Below are 19,667 nucleotides of genomic sequence, written 5' to 3'. Positions count from 1 at the left end.
AAATACCGATTGCGAGTTAAGTTTTAAGCCACTAGTATTTTTTTGCGAGCAAAGAAATAGTGAAAAAAGAGTAATATTGCTAACTGCGCTCAACGTCGTGAATGCTAAACCGTAGGTGAATTTATAGAACGTCCGAATACCCGTATGCTTTAGCGCGCACATTGTATGTAGACTGGTATACTTATAGTACAGATACGCGGATGGTATTGGTACACAGAAGGTGAAACAGTCAATTATTTACACGTGTTTATTGAACTTGAACAGACATGGCATCGAAGCGAGAAATACCTAGTTTCTTTTTGCCCACAGACGGAAATAACAATACGAAAGATAAAGCAAAGTTAACCGTTGAGTTAGAAAAAAAACGGAAATTAAATCCTTCTACTAAAATAGTGAAAAAGTGGGAAAAAAAACTTAATATAAAACTAAAATTTGCGAGAATGTTTTTGATTTTGCGAGTTAGTATTAAAGCTGCTCGCAATGTTTTGCAAGTAGAAAAAAAAGTTAAATTCGAGCCCTGGTTAAAATTTCTCATTTACATACATAATTTATTCTGAATGGGATTTGTTGTGAAAAGTTTAAGCTAATAATGCTTTGCAGCTTAATCATAAATGTAACACTAACTATTCTATGTGCACCCCAATTTTGTGAAATAGGCCAAATTATTGCACCTCGTTTTTTTTGTTCAAACTGCACTGACATAAAAGGGGTCGACCGGTAGATTGGGTTTAAAACCTTGTGAATCTCTAAACTCTATTTCCTGGAATAAAAAAAATGCTCTATTGTTCGCCAAGAATCACATTTGTATGTTGTCTTTTGAAAACCTGAAATGTATTGTTCATATGTATATAATGGTTACTACCAAAACCATTGTTATTGTTTCAATGTTAAATGAAAGTAAATTTTTTATAAGATTATTATGTCTCGATCCATTTCTTATTTGGGCTGTGCCATGTGAAAAGGGGTTTACTGCATGTGCATAAAGTTTTGTCCCAGATTAGCCCGAAGGCAAATCAGGGAAGACACTTTCTTACTAAACTGGGTTTTTGCTAAAAAGAGGCTTTCTTTACAAGAAAAATATCTAAAAGCCGATAGTGTTGTCCCTGACAGTGCTTTCCACAGGCCATTTAACGGTCCCTTGCCGGAGCGCTTGAAAGTCAAAATCAGAGTCTGCCGGGCACTTTAAATTTTCTGATCAGTGTGTATTTTTCATTCTGCAACTAGGAGTTCTTAAGATCAAAGTGATATTGACTTAGTTGAAAATTGTTAGGGCCGATTTATGATCCTCTGTCAATTACGTCATGTATCTCTTTACCCACCTAAAGGCGGATCGTCGTTGTAATGGAAAATCGATATTGGCCAATGAGAGCGCACTCTTTGAATGAGCGACAACACTCATAGGCAGTAATACCTGCATTAAGATCATGCATACGACGAGTCTCAGCCACTTACTAAGAAGACTGATGGCAACCGGGTGTAATCCTCGTGGATATTGTGCATTTCATGCATAATATGGTCAAAACATTTATTTGACTGGTAATGCGCTTTAACAAATTATCGTTGAATTAATTACGAAGAACTGTAAATGTTTCTGTCGATTCTCAAATTAGCATTATTAAATTTGTAATCCGAAACACGCTTCAGAATTTTAATGCTAACATGACATTAACAAATTCTAGCGTCAAATTAACAGTGCTTTATCCTTTGTCTCAATAAAAAGCGCGCGAAAATTATGCAGACATGTAAAACGTCGCATGGAAAGTGTGGGTGTATTTTGTATAAAAAGGAGAACTTCACGTCAGGCAATTAACGCGTGTTCAGAGGAAAAAAAACACGCCCCGATAGGACATTTCATCACATCTTTAAATAGTAACATATGCCAAAATGTATTTGATACTTTAGAAAAATGGCGAATGTTTGTGTTTTATCATAAATATTTACCAGATTTTGCTTTTTAAACTGGAATATACCAGATTATCCGGTAATGAGTAGCGACTGAAAAAGTAATAAGTACCCCACCCCCTAAACGACCCCGAGGCGTCTGAAAAAAATCATGTGGAAAGCACTGTTCCCTGATTAGCCTGTGTAGACTGCACAGGCTTATCTGGGGCGTCACTTATGCACATGCATTAAACCCTCTTTTCAAAGAGCACGGCCCATCTATTTATTCGCAATATATTCAGAAGTCGAGATCAGACAGTGCTAGACACTTGTGATGTTGTTGTTGATGTTGGTGGTGTTTTTGACCCTGAAAAACACAGATATGATCATCACCAAAGGTATTTAGAACTGTTTACTTTGCGTGTTATTCTTAAATATTGTTGGTTCTTCATGCAGAAACTTCATTGTATTGTAATACCACTGCAAATGAAGTGTGATAGGAGTCACTTGGTCATATTTGTAACAAAGCGTTACTGATACATGATATTTAAGCCGCGGTCAGTGAAAAGGGGGTTAAATGCATGTGTGCAAAGTGTCGTCCCATATTAGCCTGTGCAGTCTGCACAGGCTAATCAGGGATGACACTTTCCCCCTTTACTGGATGTTTGCTCTGAAGAGACTTTCTTTAAACAGAAAAATATAAAAGCGGAAAGTGTCGTCCCTGATTAGCCTGTGTGGACTGCACAGGCTAATCTGGGACAACACTTAACGCACATGCATAAAACCCCTTTTCACAGAGCATGGCCCATTTTATTATCCCCCGCCATAGGCGGAGGGATATTGTTTTGGTGTTGTCCGTCTGTCCGTCTTTCTGTCCGGCCGTCCGTCTGTCTGGCCATATCTTGGAAGTGCTTTGGCGGATTTCATTGAAACTTGGTATGAGTATATATATTGATAAGAGGATGATGCACGCCAAATGGCATTGTACACTAGGGCGGTAACGATATATTCGAATATTCGTATTACTCGAATACGGTTGTGGGCGAGTCGTATTCGTTATTCGCCACCTCCCAAACCGAATATTTGACGAATACAAAAAACGAGGTTTCGAGTTTGAAAGTTTATGTTTAATCGTCTTATCTTACCTTACAAATGAAGGTTCATACAATAAACCCCTATATTTAAATGTTTTTCTGCTTAATCTGGCGTTTTTCATCATGTTTACCCCACCCACTATGTTACACAGTAAGATTATCAACAAAAATGGCAGGCACCGGTTTAATATTTACGACATTGAATTTAAAAATCTTTCGATGGTTGTTTAATGTTTATCTAGGTAAATACGGTTGATTTGATGTTCAAACATACACACAAAGGATTAGCAGATGAAATTTCTTTTTTGTTTATCTTTTCGACAATGATTATGCAACTTATCAACTAAAAAATGTGAATGGGTACTGTCACTTATGTGTCAACAGTTGACCTTTAATTGTTCTACTCAAGGATTAAATTGGTACTAGTCATGTTTTCTCAAAAGTTTCAAAACTGTGTTCAAAGTTTAAGCAGTGTTTTTTTTTCCTTCTTTGGACGGGTTCGGTTACCCGTTCCCAATGACCTAAGGACCCGTTCCCAAAATGAACCAGACCCGTCCCAATTTCCGGAAAAATACAAATCCAAAGCAAAATAGATTAATCAATCCCCGAAAATGCCGTCGGCTTATATCCCCTTTTAAAAAGAGATAAGCGGAATTCACTTCGCCCTAATTTTAAAGTAAATCCACAAACAATACCTGTAAAGCAACCTCCTATTTAAATTCCAGCAAACACAATATATTTCCTCACACTGGATTAAAATAAATATGAATAATCCAATCATGTCAAATCTCCGATAGTTTTCACACATTGCATCCTGTATAGACACGGTGGGTTTGCAGATACTTTGATCACAGATGGCACTTTGATACCAGATAACAACAAAAGCCATGTGTGAGAAGTAAATTCATCAATTTTTTGAAAGTTATATCATAAAGATTAGTTTTTTAGACAAAGCGCATGGTCGAGTTTTTAAATGGTGTATCATTTTTTATTGCAAAGCAATAAAAACACAGAAGAATGGTAGATTTTCCCCCAAAAAATAGAAAATTCGGTCAGAAAACAGCATAAACTGGATGAACAGTAAACATTTGACAAAAATGAAACTACTTAGAAATATTGCAAGAAATTGTTAGATATTTCAGCATGTAGAGTAATCACTGTGCTTCAAAAACTGAAATTTTGGTAGTATTCAATGAAATATAAACAAAGATAGAGCATGTTTTAATAGGTGGTATTCATGAAGTTGCGGATTCTTTGATTCCCGATATAGGGCACTTTGGATAACAGAGACTTTCAACAAATTGGGCACTTTGATAACCGAGTTTTATCTTCTACCAGAAATGCATTTATATATTATTATTATGGCTATTCTTACCAAACATTTTGAAGTACGAATCAATTTGCATTGTCAAGCCCGACATATTGGGAATATATGCATAGCGTAATTACAAACACATGTAAAATATAACCAATTGCGTTGTTCTTTTTCAAAAATGTTATTACTATTAATTAATATAATTAATATTATAAGTGCATATTTTAAATAAGATTCAAATGCTTATTTCTGAAGTAATATATTTCAAGTGACGACCGAAAATAATTGTCTAAGTAATCATCTTGTTTTAAGTGGTAAATTGAGATTAAGAGAATTGAAAATACAAGTGATCATGTGGATCAACACCACTGTGTTCAATTGAACTTATAACAGGACTCTAAATAAGGGGAGCAAGCGGCCAATACACCTCATAAAATCCTTTGTCATTGGTGCTCATTAGAATCGTATCATGAAGACGATACTAATGTGTAGCCACAAAATTTAAAAGAGATTGGAAAACTCCCTTTATATTGAGCTCTACTTATATGAAGCACTTCCCTTTACACTTCCCTTTCCCTTTTATTATCATATTCCAAAGGGATAAGAACATGTTTCGGTAATTCGTTTTTAATTTACGTCAGTACATACATTTTTATTTATTGCCTGCTTACTATAACAGTATTCCACAGCGAATTCTGCATTTCTGATTCACTAAATAAGGTGGGTTATATCTGGTAAAAAGTGTCAGGTTATCTGGAATTGAAGTGCCATTTTCTTTGAGATGATCGGTAAAAGAAGTGTCCATGAAAATTTGGCATCAGACTCTTAAAACATTTGAATTTCCTCAAATACGTTAGTTAACTAAAATTTAACATGTTGTAACATTAATGGACATATTGATCTTTCATTTCGATTAGTTGGCACGTTCTTGATTTATTTCCAAGTATTTTTATTTTGTTGAAATACGAACTGATCATCGAATTCATGATGATTATCGATGACATTCTATCTCTTTTTTATAATTCCACTGTTTTTTTTTTCACGAATTTCTTGCTCCGCAATACGAAGTTCTATACCATTAATTGACCAAACAATGTTACGTGTCTGAAAACCAAATGAACAGAACATAAATGTAAAAAAGCTGAAGAACTCAACTCTTGCGTGTGGCTTTTGTTGTTATCTGGTATCAAAGTGCCATCTGTTATCAAAGTATCCGCATACCCGGCTCGATAGAGCAAGTGTATTAATGATGTATATGACAGTACTGCATGTTGCCGGTAACATAGTATTGATCAATGCCTTTTGGCAATTTGCCACCTGCTGAGAGTGTTACCAGTTTACAGTTTTAACTCCCAGAAATTGGCCCCAACATCAAAGACCTTTGATGTATACCGACAGCATTGACTGCTTGCAGACTATTTTGAGGGATCGGTTTAATTGATGTCATTTGGGAACACTGCAATGATTGTCAAAGACTTACTTGTGTTTTTAAATTGTGTTATTGTTGTTTCTACTGGAATTTGACAAAAGGGTAATTATAATGTTTTATTTAGAAGACAAAATTAATATTTAATGTATAATACCAACCCCCCCCCCCCCCTAAAAAAATTATTTTTATTAGCTCATCTATTTTTTGAAAAAAAAAAAGAGCTGTTGTCATCACCTTGGCATCGGCATCGGTGTTGGCGTCGGCGTCGGCGTCCGGTTTTTGCGTTTAGGTACACTTTTCTCATAAAGTATCAATGCTATTGCATTCAAACTTGGTACACTTACTTACTATCCTGAGGGGACTGGGCAGGCAAAGTTTGATAATTCTGGCTTGCATTTTGACAGAATAATGTGCCCTTTTTATACTTAGAAAATTGAAAATTTTGGTTAAGTTTTGTGTTTAGGTCCATTTTATTCCTTAAGTATCAAAGCTATTGCTTTCATACTTGCAACCAGGGACCTATACAAACAAAGGGATGAGACACTCACTGAACCGAAGAACAAGCTATCGCGTTGTTACGCAAAAGGGAACGAGACTTGCGACCCAACGAGACTTCGCGCTTCGAGGCAAATTTTAACAGCCGCCATTTTGACAAAGCGAGACCGTGACAAAGCAATCGAGAAATAATAAGAGTACAAATTAACCAAGTGTTGCCAACACAGAAGTATTCATTGCAAAGGTTTGTTGAGTTTGATACATCTTATTGTTTCATTTGTTTTTGACTATGCTTTGTATTTACTTATAAAACAACGGTGGGTATTTTCACCAAATCATGCGTATCATTGTTTACACTTCCATAATCCGAGAAACGTGTGTCGTGGCTTTTTTTAAAAGGCTTGGTCAAATAAAGCTCTATACTATTGATTTTGGTATTCTTACAAACGTTACATTTCAACGCATTGTGTGATGCTAATTTTATTTGTATTGTTAGCAAATTCATGATTTTAAATGAGCACAAAGGCAATACAATTTAAGTCATTTTTTTAATTTTTACCACTATCAGTTTCATCAACATATGTCGTGGCTCTTTTTGAAAGGCTCAGTCAATACTAGCCCTATATTAATCTTATGGGTATCTTTACAAACATTAAATTTCAACGCATTGAGTGATGCTAATTTTATTTGTATTATTTGCAAATTCATGATTTTGAATGAGCACAAAGGCAATACAATTTTAGTCATTTTTTTATATTTTACCACTTTCAGTTTCATCAACATATGCCGTGGCTATTTTTGAAAGGCTCAGTCAATACTAGCCCTATATTAATCTTATGGGTATCTTTACAAACATTACATTTCAACGCATTGAGTGATGCTAATTTTATTTGTATTATTTGCAGAGGCATAATTTTGTATTAGCTCAAAGATTATACAACTTTAGTCATTTTTTATTTTGTAATCACTATCAGTTTGATCAACATATGTCGTGGCTCTTTTCGAAAGGCTCAGTCAATACTAGCCCTATATTAACCTTATTGGTATCTTTACAAACATTACATTTCAACGCATTGAGTGATGCTAATTTTATTTGTATTATTTGCAAAGGCATAATTTTGTATTAGCTCCAAGATGATACAATTTCAGTTATTTTTTAATTTTTTTAGTTAAACGTGTTATCAACATATGTTGAGGCTTTTTTCAATAGACTCCGTCAATAGTAGCACTATTTTGATCATGTTGGTATTTTTGCAAATGTTACACTTTAATACATTGTGTGGTGCACATTTTATTTACATGAATTGCAAAGGCATAATTTTGTATTAGCTCAGAGATTATACAATTTTAGTCATTTTTTTTTTAACCAGTCTCGGTTTTGAATGTGTATGTCAATGCTCTTTTCAAAAGGCTCGGTCAATAATTGACCTATGATAATCATGTTGGTATCTTTAGAAATGTGACACTTCAATGCATTGTGTGTTTCACATTTAATTTGCATTATTTACTAACTCATAACTTTGTATAAGCTCAAGGACAATACAACTTAAGTCATTTTTTAATTGTTAGACCGCTTTCAGTTTTGTATACATATGTCATTGCTTTTTGCGTAAGGGCCAAGGCTCTGTAAATACTAGCCCTATATTATTCATGTTGGTATCGTAACCCGTTCAGCGCTGGAATCGAATTTTAAAGGCCTTTGCAAACTGTTTGGATCCAGATGAGACGCCACAAAACGTGGCGTCTCATCAGGATTCAAACTGTTTGCTATTCTGAAAGTATTCTGTGAAAAAAATCTAAGAAAATGCTAATTTTAGAAATTCAGCAGACGACACTTCAGCAGACGACAAATTTCCCAGCATGCTAAGGGTTAACAAATTGTACACTTCAGTGCATTGTGTGGTGTACATTTAATTTGCATTATTTGCAAAGTTTTTTATTTGTTTAAGCTCAATGATGATACAATATTAGTCCTTAATCAATTATTTAAAAAAAACAATTGAGATTAACATTTGTCTCCGCTTTTTCTTATGGATTGGTCAATACAAGCTATATTATTGTTTGTGTTTGTACCAATGTTACATTTCAATGAAATGTATGGTGCATATTTTAAATGCATTTTTTGAAAACACATAGCTTTGTAATAGCTCAAAGAAGATGAATGAAAGTTTACTTATCTATAGTTGTATTCAAACGATAAATTCTATTTTATGAATAGATATATCCGAAGCTGATTGAAATCTAAAAAAGAGACATTTTGATTCTTAAGCACAACTTTTTTGTTAATTGGCAAATTCCAATTTCTGTAAACTGCTTCGTTATTTATGTTGCTAGAAACATGCAAATCCATCATCATAATGCCTTCAGTTTTCAAAATTCTCTCATTTTCATGAGCATGTATGCATGAATGCGTTGGAAACAGTTATTTGAAGCAATCGCTTATTATTTAAGACTAATATTGAATTGATAAAAGACATAAACAGGACAAGTGCAACCTACAGAATAAATATATCAAGTTATGAGTTGCTCACACAAAGTATGAACCACTATTCAGAATGTATGTTATAGTGAAAAATTCACAGTACAATATGCTAAGGGTTGCGCATAAATTGTATTTATTAGAAATTGGTATTCATTAAGTTAACAATAAACAACTTTGACTCATTACTTAGTAAGGATAAAATCTGGAATCAATTAGTTAAGGGCCAAAAATAGAAGGATAATTGCTGCACTAATATCTTAAATATCCATAGCAACACACCAATCAAGGAAGGTCTCAAATTGACACCAGTTACTAGTGCTGTATATTATTCCATACATAAATGCCTTTTGTGTCATACAGTTTATGGCTATTAGTGTGTTGATATGCACCTTATCTGTTATCAAGGGATTATCTCAATTTGATTATGTCTGGCACAGTATGATATTAGATGAGAGATATCCCTTTCCCAATTAAGTCAACTTTGCATGATAAACCTTATCCCTATGCCTGACAAAGGGGTGCCCCTATGACACCACTGTCCCATTCCCCCTTGGACAAACACCATGTCCTTGTTTTAATGTCATCATCATGATTAATAAAGTTGTATTTGAAGCTTTAATAAGCTTAGCAACATTTTCACAACATGAAACTAGTTTTATTTATTAAATAACAGTGTTGTAGATGAAAATCAAAATCAGTTAATACTTTTGAATGTCAATTTAGAAATTCTTTCCATTCAGAACTGGTTTTAGTACCCATTCTGTGTTGCTTATTACGCGCTTGTACTGTAGTGTAGAATAACAATAAAGGACATTAAAATAGTGTTTTGTTAATATCAACATGTGCTTTAAACATAGTAAGACAATTATATGTTCACAAATCTGTATTTTCAAAGAGCTTGTAATCCTGAGAATATGCAAAAGACTTGATGTCCTAATCATATTCAGAAATATCTTACTGACAGTACAGTAACTAAATGCTGGCGCATACATCCACGATTCGATAGAAAAATCTTCATATTCACTATCATCTTCCATCTACATCCATTTTCTGAATAAAGTTGTTAGCAATATCACATCCAAAGTGTTATAATGCCGGTTTGATATAAAGTGTGAACGAACATGTGACATTCCTATGCAACTCAATTTAAATGAAAATGGCGATTATATCAAAATAAAACTATTTTAAGCATTATTTTATTTGTATAGAACATAATATGTTATAAGGATAAAGATGTAATAAAGAGTAACATTTCCAGATATAAAATTCACATATCATTGGTATAAAATTAGAAACATATGTATCAACATTTAGGGGAAAAAAACATTGAAGGAAACACAACTTTGAATTGTTACTTTCAAGCAAATACAAGAAACATTAAATGTTCTTGCCCTTCAGTTTCACTCAAATACATGTAATAGTTCTACAAAGCCATCAAATCCTGGTGACATTTCGTACAGGAGTTCATATTTTATTGACCTACCAATTGTATTTAGTTACGGCTTAGTTGATCGGCTGATATGCTTTGCATTAAACTTCCTCTGAGACTTTTTGATGGAGCTGACTTGTCAAAAATCTTTCCTCTACTTATTGTGCGTTGAATGGCCCTAGCCATAGCAAAACCTCTTATTGTTAAAAAAATCTCAAGGCAGTCTTCAAGAAAGCACATGTCACTGACATCCTCTTCAGAGGAAAACTCAGAGTAAAATAATTTGTCGGCATAGTGCTGAATCATGAAAGCTTCAAGGACCTTTTCCTTAATTTCCTCTTTTGAGGCAATGTTGTGTTCAGTGTATTGGTTTTCCCTGACAACACGCTCAAATTCACGAATCATGCAAAAGAAGTCTTCACATGGCTTCTTGAGTCCACCTCGATTCTTTTTATCATACCACACTGAAAATTTGTCAGTAAAGGATACTGCACCAGAAGAATTTGTTAATGCTGACACTGTTTTAAGACTTCTGTCCCTTAGTTGTTTATTTTTCTGTTTTGAGTGTTTTTTTCCAAATATTTGATAATGTACCCAGATATGTAGTATAGGACTTTGTTGTCTGAGTCACTTATTTCAGATACTTTTGCTGCAGATGTTTTTTCTTCAAGTTGCCTTCTTGCTTTAATAACTTCAGCAATTAATTCTAAAATGATAATTTGGAGGAAGTTGTTTATGTCTTTTGCACTTTGTGCTTTTACACTTGATTGTATCAAAATCACTCCTTTACTAACAATTTCCTTGTCAGTCCTTATACGGTGAACTGTTTTGAAGAGAAGTTCCCTTTCTTCTGTAGAAGATAGGTTGTTGTTTTTGTGACAGATTGTAATTATCTCTTCAAAATATTTCTCAACCTCCTTGTTCATCTCTAATTGTTCGGCGATTTCAGCCTCAATCGACTTTCCAAAAATATTGTATAGCTCATTTGTTTGGATGTTTTTTAAGCTGTTTGAGAAGGCTTGAGGGAAGATTGTCTGTAACTTAGTAAATTCTTCTTTGGGCCAATTACTGTCTTGTCCCTTTTGGTTGTTGTTTTTCTTGTGATCTGATGCTGAAAAATGTTAGGTTGATACTTGTTTAATCCTTTTTTACATCACTGAACAAACTATAGTATGTGACTGCAAATAATATGTGTTCATTATTATATGAGTCGTGTTCTGGGAAAACTGGGCATAATGCAAGTGCGTAACTGCACAGGCTAATCGGGGACGACACCTTCCGCCTTAATCGGATATTTGCTAAGAAGAGATTTCATTTCAACGAAAAATGTCATAAAAGTGGAAAGTGTCGTTCCTTATTAGCCCGTGCGGACTGCACAGGCTAATCTGGGACGACACTTTCGCACATGCATTATGCCAAGTTTTCTCAAAACAAGAGACATAATTTATAATCGTTCTCATTCACAGAATGTTTGGCCAATGTTTTTTAAAATATAAATTTTATAACTATTATCCTAGAAAAAAAAATTGAAAAATTGCAAAGGTCATATTTCTTTATCATTGGAGAAAACATTTATTCTGAGATATTTTCAAGAGTTTGTTTCGACATTGTTAATGCTTCAATTAAGAATTTCTGAAATGTGTAGATAATTGTTATTCAATTACAGCAAAAAATCGGAATTCTTACATAAATATTTCAATTAATTTTATTAACATGTTGATACAACTAAGTACATTTTTATGTCCATCTGTCTGGTCGTCTGAAATTCCGTCACACTTTGCATTTAGGTTTTGCGTTAAGGTTGCGAAAAATGTGGAAAAAGTTGGCATAGTCTATTAGTCTTCCTATGGTGGCAAGCCATGTTTTCAATAAATAATGGTGACTGTGTAAACATTTTATTAACTGATTTTTAGAATATGTTTTGTTTTATGCTTTTAGAATGCCTAGAAAACGCAAAAGAGGATCCCTTACGGTGAAACGCAAGTACCACTACATAACATCTGAACAGCCAAAGGAAGAAAACCATGTTGCCAGTGAACCCCTGGTGAAAATTAAAGCTACATCAGATACTTCTACCCAGTCAGAAAGTGAAAATGTGCAGGTCACAAGTGATCATAGTTATGCTATTGATGAAGACTCCACATATGAGCTTGACTCCTTCCAGGAGACAAACATTGATAAGCCTGAAGCTGATGTGATGGAATGTAGTTCAGGGCTTCTAGAAATGGAGGTGGAGACGACAACCTTCTCAGACTTTGCTGTGGAACTTAAACTGCAAAATATTTCATCTCAGTTCGTTGTAAAGGAATCAGAGCAATCAATTCAAATGTTACAGTTGTACGCAAATGACAGTCTGACAGCAATCAAGCTATCGGTTGAAATTAAGAGTGATTTTACATGCTCTGTCTATGTGCATCGGAAATGCATTCCGAGATCTCACCAAATATGGACTGGACTGCCACAACATATCAATCGCGTTGCTTATGTTCTGGTGTTATTGGAAAGACTGTTAAAATTTGATGTCTGCATAGGAAATCCTGAGGTGGAATTTTCAAATTTAGTTCCCATTGGATCAGGGTTGTCCAGCAACAACTCCCCAGAAATTGTGGCGTACAGGGAAGGGGACTTCAACGCAACACATGCCAGTGGAGAGAGATATAATTCCACTATTAGATCTGTGAAATGTGACATGCTGTCCACATCAAAAAAGTGTACAGCCTGCAAAAAGTACTTTTACTTATTACAAAGCAGGAAAAATAGGGTTGAAAGCAGACTAAATTCGTGCCGAAAATACAGCCACACAAACTTTAAACATAGAGACATGACTAAACAGGAACTTAATATGAAATTAAACGAGCAGAAACATGAAATAAAAAATTTACAAACAGAGTTGTGGAAACAAAGGAGGGAATTTGATAAGATCATCACAGCAAATGGGATCAGTGTTGAAGGCAGTGAACATCATGAACTGAAAGACCTGATGGCAAGTTGTGAGACAGAATTTGAAAAATCGTTCCCGATTTCTACCAGCCGACAGCGTCTGTTTTGGGAACAGCAGATGTCTTTTGCCAAAAAGAAAGACAGTCGAGGGATGCGCTGGCACCCCATGATCATTCGTTGGTGTCTCTACCTTCGACAAAAGTCAGAAACAGCGTATGATGTTCTTCGCGAAACTGGATTTGTAAATTTGCCATCAACAAGGACATTATTTGACTATTCGCACTTCCTTAAGAGTGAAATGGGTCACCAGGCAGATGTTCTAGGTTTGTTGAAGGAGGAAGCTGTGAAGAGACACCTGTATGACACAGAGTGGAGGAATTATGTCGGTCTTCTCTTTGATGAGATAAAAATTAAAGAAGATTTAGTGTACGACAAACACACTGGACAGCTCATCGGATACTGCAATCTAGGCGATGTTGCCAATGAAATGATGCAATTCAGCGAAACAAAGAATGAAACTAAAAAAGAACTAGCAAAATACATGTTGGTTGTGATGCTGCGAAGTTTGTCTTGCAACTGGTGTTTTCCGTTGTTTGGTTTTGCAACGACAGGCATAACAGCCGATTTTTTGTACCCCATTCTGTGGAAGACAGTAGCGTTACTACAATTATCCCAAATTAATTTACATGTCTTGTTCTTCACTTGTGACGGTGCATCACCAAATAGACGGTTTTTCAACATGCATCGAGTGGGTATTGAATCTGTGGTATACAAGACGGAAAATCCACACAACAGTGACCAGAACATTTACTTTGTATCAGATGTTCCACATCTTCTGAAGACTGTGAGGAACAATTTTAGTAACTCGCATGCCCACAAAAAATCAAGAATGCTGTGGAGGAATGATAAAGACATTTCATGGATGCACCTAGTTCGTTTATTTGAGGAACATTGCGAGATGAACTTGTACTCTCCCTGCCCAAAGTTGTCGCGAAAACACATTGATCTGCTTTCCTTCAACTACATGAAGGTCAGTTTAGCTGCACAGGTTCTGAGCGACTCTGTAGCTCTTGCCCTTGAGGAGTTGTACGGTCCAGAGGTCTCAGAAACTGTGCAGTTCATGAAACTATTCAACAAATTTTTTGACTGTCTAAATGTTAGGAGTTTGTTTGAAGGGAGAAATAAACGCAATGACAATTTACTGCCGTACACTAGTGTGGATGATGAACGCTTGAACTTCCTGACTAAAGATTTTCTTGGTTACATCAATAAGTGGGAGGAGAGCATTCAAAGTAGACCAGGAATTTTCAATGATTCCCAGCGGGCCAAGATGATTTTAAGCCACCAGACTCTCGATGGACTTAAAATATCTGTAAATTCCATCACCGAGTGTGTGAAGTTTATGTTAAGCAAGGGTGCTAATTTTGTATTGACCCATAATTTCAATCAGGATCCTCTTGAGCAACATTTCGGTCACTATAGACATAAAGCGGGATCAAATAATAACCCAACTGTCTATGAGGTCAGAAATGTGATGACAACAATGAGAACTGTCGACTCTTTGGCTGTACCAGTAAAGCAGGGAAACATTAAAAGGGGTGCGGTCGACAAAGAAAACATAGACCATTCCAAGTTAAAAAGACGAAAGTCAACAGAAAAGGTTGACTTTAACCCATTTATGCCTAGCGTCCTGAGAAAAGAACATTGCAAACAGGGTAGACCCAGATGAGACGCCGCATAATGTGGCGTCTCATCTGGGTCTGCGCTGTTTGCTTAAATGAATTTCTTTATGAAATATTCTAAATATAGATATAAATATACTTGACACCCCTAATTTTGGAAATAAATTGATCCAATTTAGAAAGATGGGAGAGTCCACTGGGCATAAATGGGTTAATTATGTCAGGGACCTATACAAATATGTTTGTATAGGTCCCTGATTATGTTTGCATAAAAATAAATCTTTTTTTATGGAAATGTATGTTTACATATTATTAACATAAGTTTCCATTACAGATTATTAACATAAGTTTCCATAAACCAATCATACAGATTTATTTGTATGCATAGATAATTCATGTAAACCTTTTCTGTAAATTTAACTTTTGTCAGTGCTGGGATGGTATGCACAATACATGAACCTCATACACTCGATGATGGAATTTTTTTTATTTCTGTACATTATAAAATATCTGCCATAAGTCCTAGAACAAAAATGGTATCTTTAAAAAGTAACTTGTATCCTATAAATATTGTTTAGCTAATGCAGTGAACTTTACTTATTGATCAATTTAAATGACAAGGATAAATCATTAAACAAATTTCGGTGTTATATATGTTATGAATTTTTATGCCCCCAAATGGTGGTGTATAGTTTTTTAACTGTCCGCCAGTCAGTCCGTCCGTCTGAAAACTTTAATATTGGTCATAACTTTTGCAACATTGAAGATAGCAATTTGATATTTGGCATGCATGTGTTTCTCATGGAGCTGCACATTTTACTTTTATATTGTCATGTTATTATAAACTGAGTTCCTAAAACCATGCAAATACTGCTTAATCACTGGTTCTGTATGTAGCATCAATGTTACTTGAATATTAACATTTTCTTTAAGAAATTTGTTCTCACTGCAGACTCAAAAGAACTTTGAATAATTTAGTTTGCAAAAGGTATTGGATCGCATTGAATGAATAACTAGTATTGGATTTTTTGGGTATAACAAGTATTGGATTTGTTTATATGTTGTACATAATATGAATCTTTTATTTGATTTTATTCAGTTTGTTCAAGTGCGATTACTGAATGTAGACTATGTGCCTATTTATGTAAAAGTAATGTGCGGTATAGTTAAAGCATATGTCTTATCTTATGGATCCATGTTTTTACATGTTGTACACTTGTACTATATTTTAAGAAAGTGATTAGTTACTGAAACATTACATCCAACTAGTATAACATGTGTATTGTTGAATGTTCATGTAACATGTGTATGTTTTTTATGTATAGTTATTTTGTTGTTGTTTTTTTAATTTGAAGGTATTGTGCATTAAATAATATTGTATGTATGAAACGAAAAAATAACTTACCATATAATTTGTATAATATTTACTACATGTAAGTTATTTTGTCGTATTTGTTTTTTAAAGCTAACAATATTATTTAATTTCCTACGTACAATATTATTTAATTTCCTACGAGCAAATATATCCCTCTAGCTCATCTATATATTTTTTTCGCATAGATAGTCGATGTTGGGATATAGATAAATGAAATTAACTAGTTTGTATAGATGGAGTTATTAATTTTACTTATCGATTGCTCTCTAAATAAAATGATTGTACTTTATATACTCTAAGGAACCATATCGCTATACATAAACTATAGTTTTGCTTTAGTATAGGTTGTCAACACAAGGATATTACTTATACTTAACTACAATTAAGTGTAGCATAGGTAGAGGTATCATTTATATCATACAGCTTTTACATTGTCAGTATTACTCAATTCTATATTTCTAAAATTTTGTAATTACGAATGAAAAACAATGCAAGTATATACTTTATGCAATTATATATGTCCTAACTTTATATTAATGTATGTAATTCTTGTTTTAAAAAAATCATTTAATAATTATATTTTTCACTTATGAACTTTGGTACAGACAGGGACCTATACAAGTATAAGTGTTGTTATTATTAAACTACATTTGACATTATGTGGTCACTATGTATTAACAATATTAACATTCTCACGAAAACATGTTTATTCCTTATATTGTAAATTGAACTTTTTACGAAGTGATGCATGATTTGTATTTACTTCAAAAGCATGCTGTTATTGTAAATGTAATGTAAATGACGATTAGCTTAATATGCTTAAGTCAGAATAAACATTTATGTTCTATTAACTGCATTTAAATCTTTGTCCATAATTTTGTCAAAACCATTCTACAACACGTTTTATATTCATTTCTTTGAAAATAATTAAAGGAATAAAACACTAAACTCCTTTGTACACACTATTTAGTAGTAACTGTAAATGCCAGATTCAATTGTCTCATCATTATTACACCGTATCATGTGTCCACTGTTTTGGATATCTTACTTGCATGTGCGAGGATTTGATTTATTAATGTTGTTTTATTTATTGATTGTTCGAGATATATATGATAATAAAACGAATAAAACATGAGTATATATATATATATATATATATATATATATATATATATATATATATATATATATATATATATATATATATATATATATATATATAGAACTACTAAAACACGAAAACCTTTCTTGTTTTTTGTCTGGTTTGTACGCAAAATGCAGAACTAAAAAATGCATCCAATATTTATTACCTCGTAAATTCTGTTGATGTTTTTTCATGACATGACCTCGAAATCCTGATACACTTTTATACTCCGCGCCACAAACAGGACAAATATAGCACAGCTCTTTCGTGCTTGCTTGCGATTTATTGTTTGCCTCATCATCAGTATAATCACCTAATACCAAATCTAAATCTATGTCGTCATCCCATGAAAGGAAATCTTTATGTTTAGAAGACATTTTCAGTAAATTCCATGAATCCGACGTTCACTATGACTTAAGGGAGTCCAAATGAATATTAAAATGACATTCGAAAATTTGCTGCGTCGGAGGTTAAAAGAACAATTATACATTTTGAGTTGTTTGCACTTAACATCTCTTGATAATGTTGCTATTTTAAACAAAACATGGTAACATTTTAATTCTATTAAAAGACCGGTCTTTTGTACATGCATGTACGTGCGATAAACAACGGCAATTTAACCCTGGCGAAACAACCGGCAATTAATATTCATCAAAGAGTCCGATAATTGGGTGCCCGTTCGACATACTGCGTAATAATAAGACTAATTAATGATTGATTTTGAGATCAACAACACAACAATTAAACGAATACGTACTTGTTTATCTAACATAATATAATTTGAATCCGAAAAAACGTAACGCGTTTAATAAGCGAAATCCCTCGCAATCGATATCGTGTAGCCGCATTATCGCTACACAGGACCAATCGATCGAGATTATCAAATCTCGCGCACCGGTTTATTATCGCTGCACCGGGACCAATCGATCGAGATTAAAGTATAGGTCCCTGATCTCGCGCACCGGTTTATTTTGCGTGCTGTAACGGGATATCGCGTATGACGTACCATGAGGATCTAAAGTCACGAATTCTTCCTAAGGAAGATTTAAATCTTCATTAATTCTTCCTAAGGAAGATTTAAATCTTCCTTAGGAAGATTTAATTATTCCTAAGGAAGAATTCGTGACTTATGACCCTTTTAGCCGCCTCATCGAAATCTTCTTAAGGAAGAATTAATTGTTCCTACGCATGTTATCACTAATCAGGGTTCTGCTAAAAATAACAACCAATCAAAATACGCGTTACATTTCACGCGCGCTATATCTCCCTTGAATTTTGAATTCTTCCTAAGGCAGATTTAATTGTTCCTGCGAATATTATAGCCAATGAAAATAATGAACGAAGTTCAACGTTTAATTATGCAATTTTGTATTTAGTTAAATGAGTATATCATTCAAGTTGTATTTTAATGATTTTTATTTCTAATTATGCAGTTATTCGTTCAATTATCGAATTTACTTTAAAAAGCAGCGGTATTTGTATCTTGATCCAATAACAACATAGATTCTAGATCTATATACAACTAGACTTAAGTAGTTTAAACTGTGAATTGTTTATAATCTTTTATAAATTAATAAATGACGTCGTAATTTACAACATGGACTGATATATATATGAAATCATTTTACATATTATTAATGTTTTATTATGCATACGACATTTATCATCATTATATGCAATTATTATACAGAACAGAGCATAATATAACACCGTGGCAAGGCACGCTTTAGTCTGCAAAGTGGAACGCTTCGGCAATTGTACGCTAACGCCGACATTCTGTTTTATTAGAATCGCGTTGTTGTTCATTGTTGTTGATATTTACCCTCGGATATCCGAACCGTTTGCTGCACGTTTAACTTATTCCGAGTTAAAAAAATGACCAAAATCACTTATTCCACATTGCACTGTACACTGTCTTCATTCAGACTTCTTATTGAGCTGTTTAAAGCCATTAATTAACAACTATAAGAACGAAATCTGTTACGCGCCGTTATATAATAAGATCTTATCTTGCAGATTTTGTATTCATTTGTATAAGTAATTTCCCGGACAGAACAAAGTGTTATCAATTGGCAAACATTCTCAAACGACATCGATTTATTCTATTATTTTCATGATAATTAGCAACTGAGATAATTTCTAACAACTGCCGCCTAATTGAACAGATCAAAACAAAATGGCGGGTATTCAATTTTAATCAATAAATTCAAATAAAGACATTACAAACCTCGATCGAGAGAAAATCAATTATAATTGTTACCCTTTACAGGCATCTAGCAATGTTTGCCTTTTTTCACTGTTTTTTGTACTTTTAAAATATACAATTTTCTCGTGGATACAGCTGAACATAAATATTTTATTATTCATTTTTTTATCAATTTCTCTCAATGAAGGAATATAT

General features: G+C 33.8%; 1 protein-coding gene across 1 annotated transcript in view; it reads left to right on the top strand.

Moving 5' to 3' along the window:
- Window positions 1-19,667, top strand: part of LOC127870096 (MYG1 exonuclease-like) — a 57,033-nt gene that overhangs the window by 14,214 nt on the left and 23,152 nt on the right. The window contains 1 exon segment of the mRNA XM_052412758.1: window positions 2,184-2,279. Within this exon segment, the coding sequence (XP_052268718.1) occupies window positions 2,184-2,279 (96 nt within the window).

This window comes from Dreissena polymorpha, chromosome 1 (assembly GCF_020536995.1).
Source record: "Dreissena polymorpha isolate Duluth1 chromosome 1, UMN_Dpol_1.0, whole genome shotgun sequence".
Classification (NCBI taxonomy): domain Eukaryota; kingdom Metazoa; phylum Mollusca; class Bivalvia; order Myida; family Dreissenidae; genus Dreissena; species Dreissena polymorpha.
The sequence above is the reverse complement of the archived record's forward strand: the minus strand, read 5'-3'. Positions and strand labels throughout refer to the sequence as shown.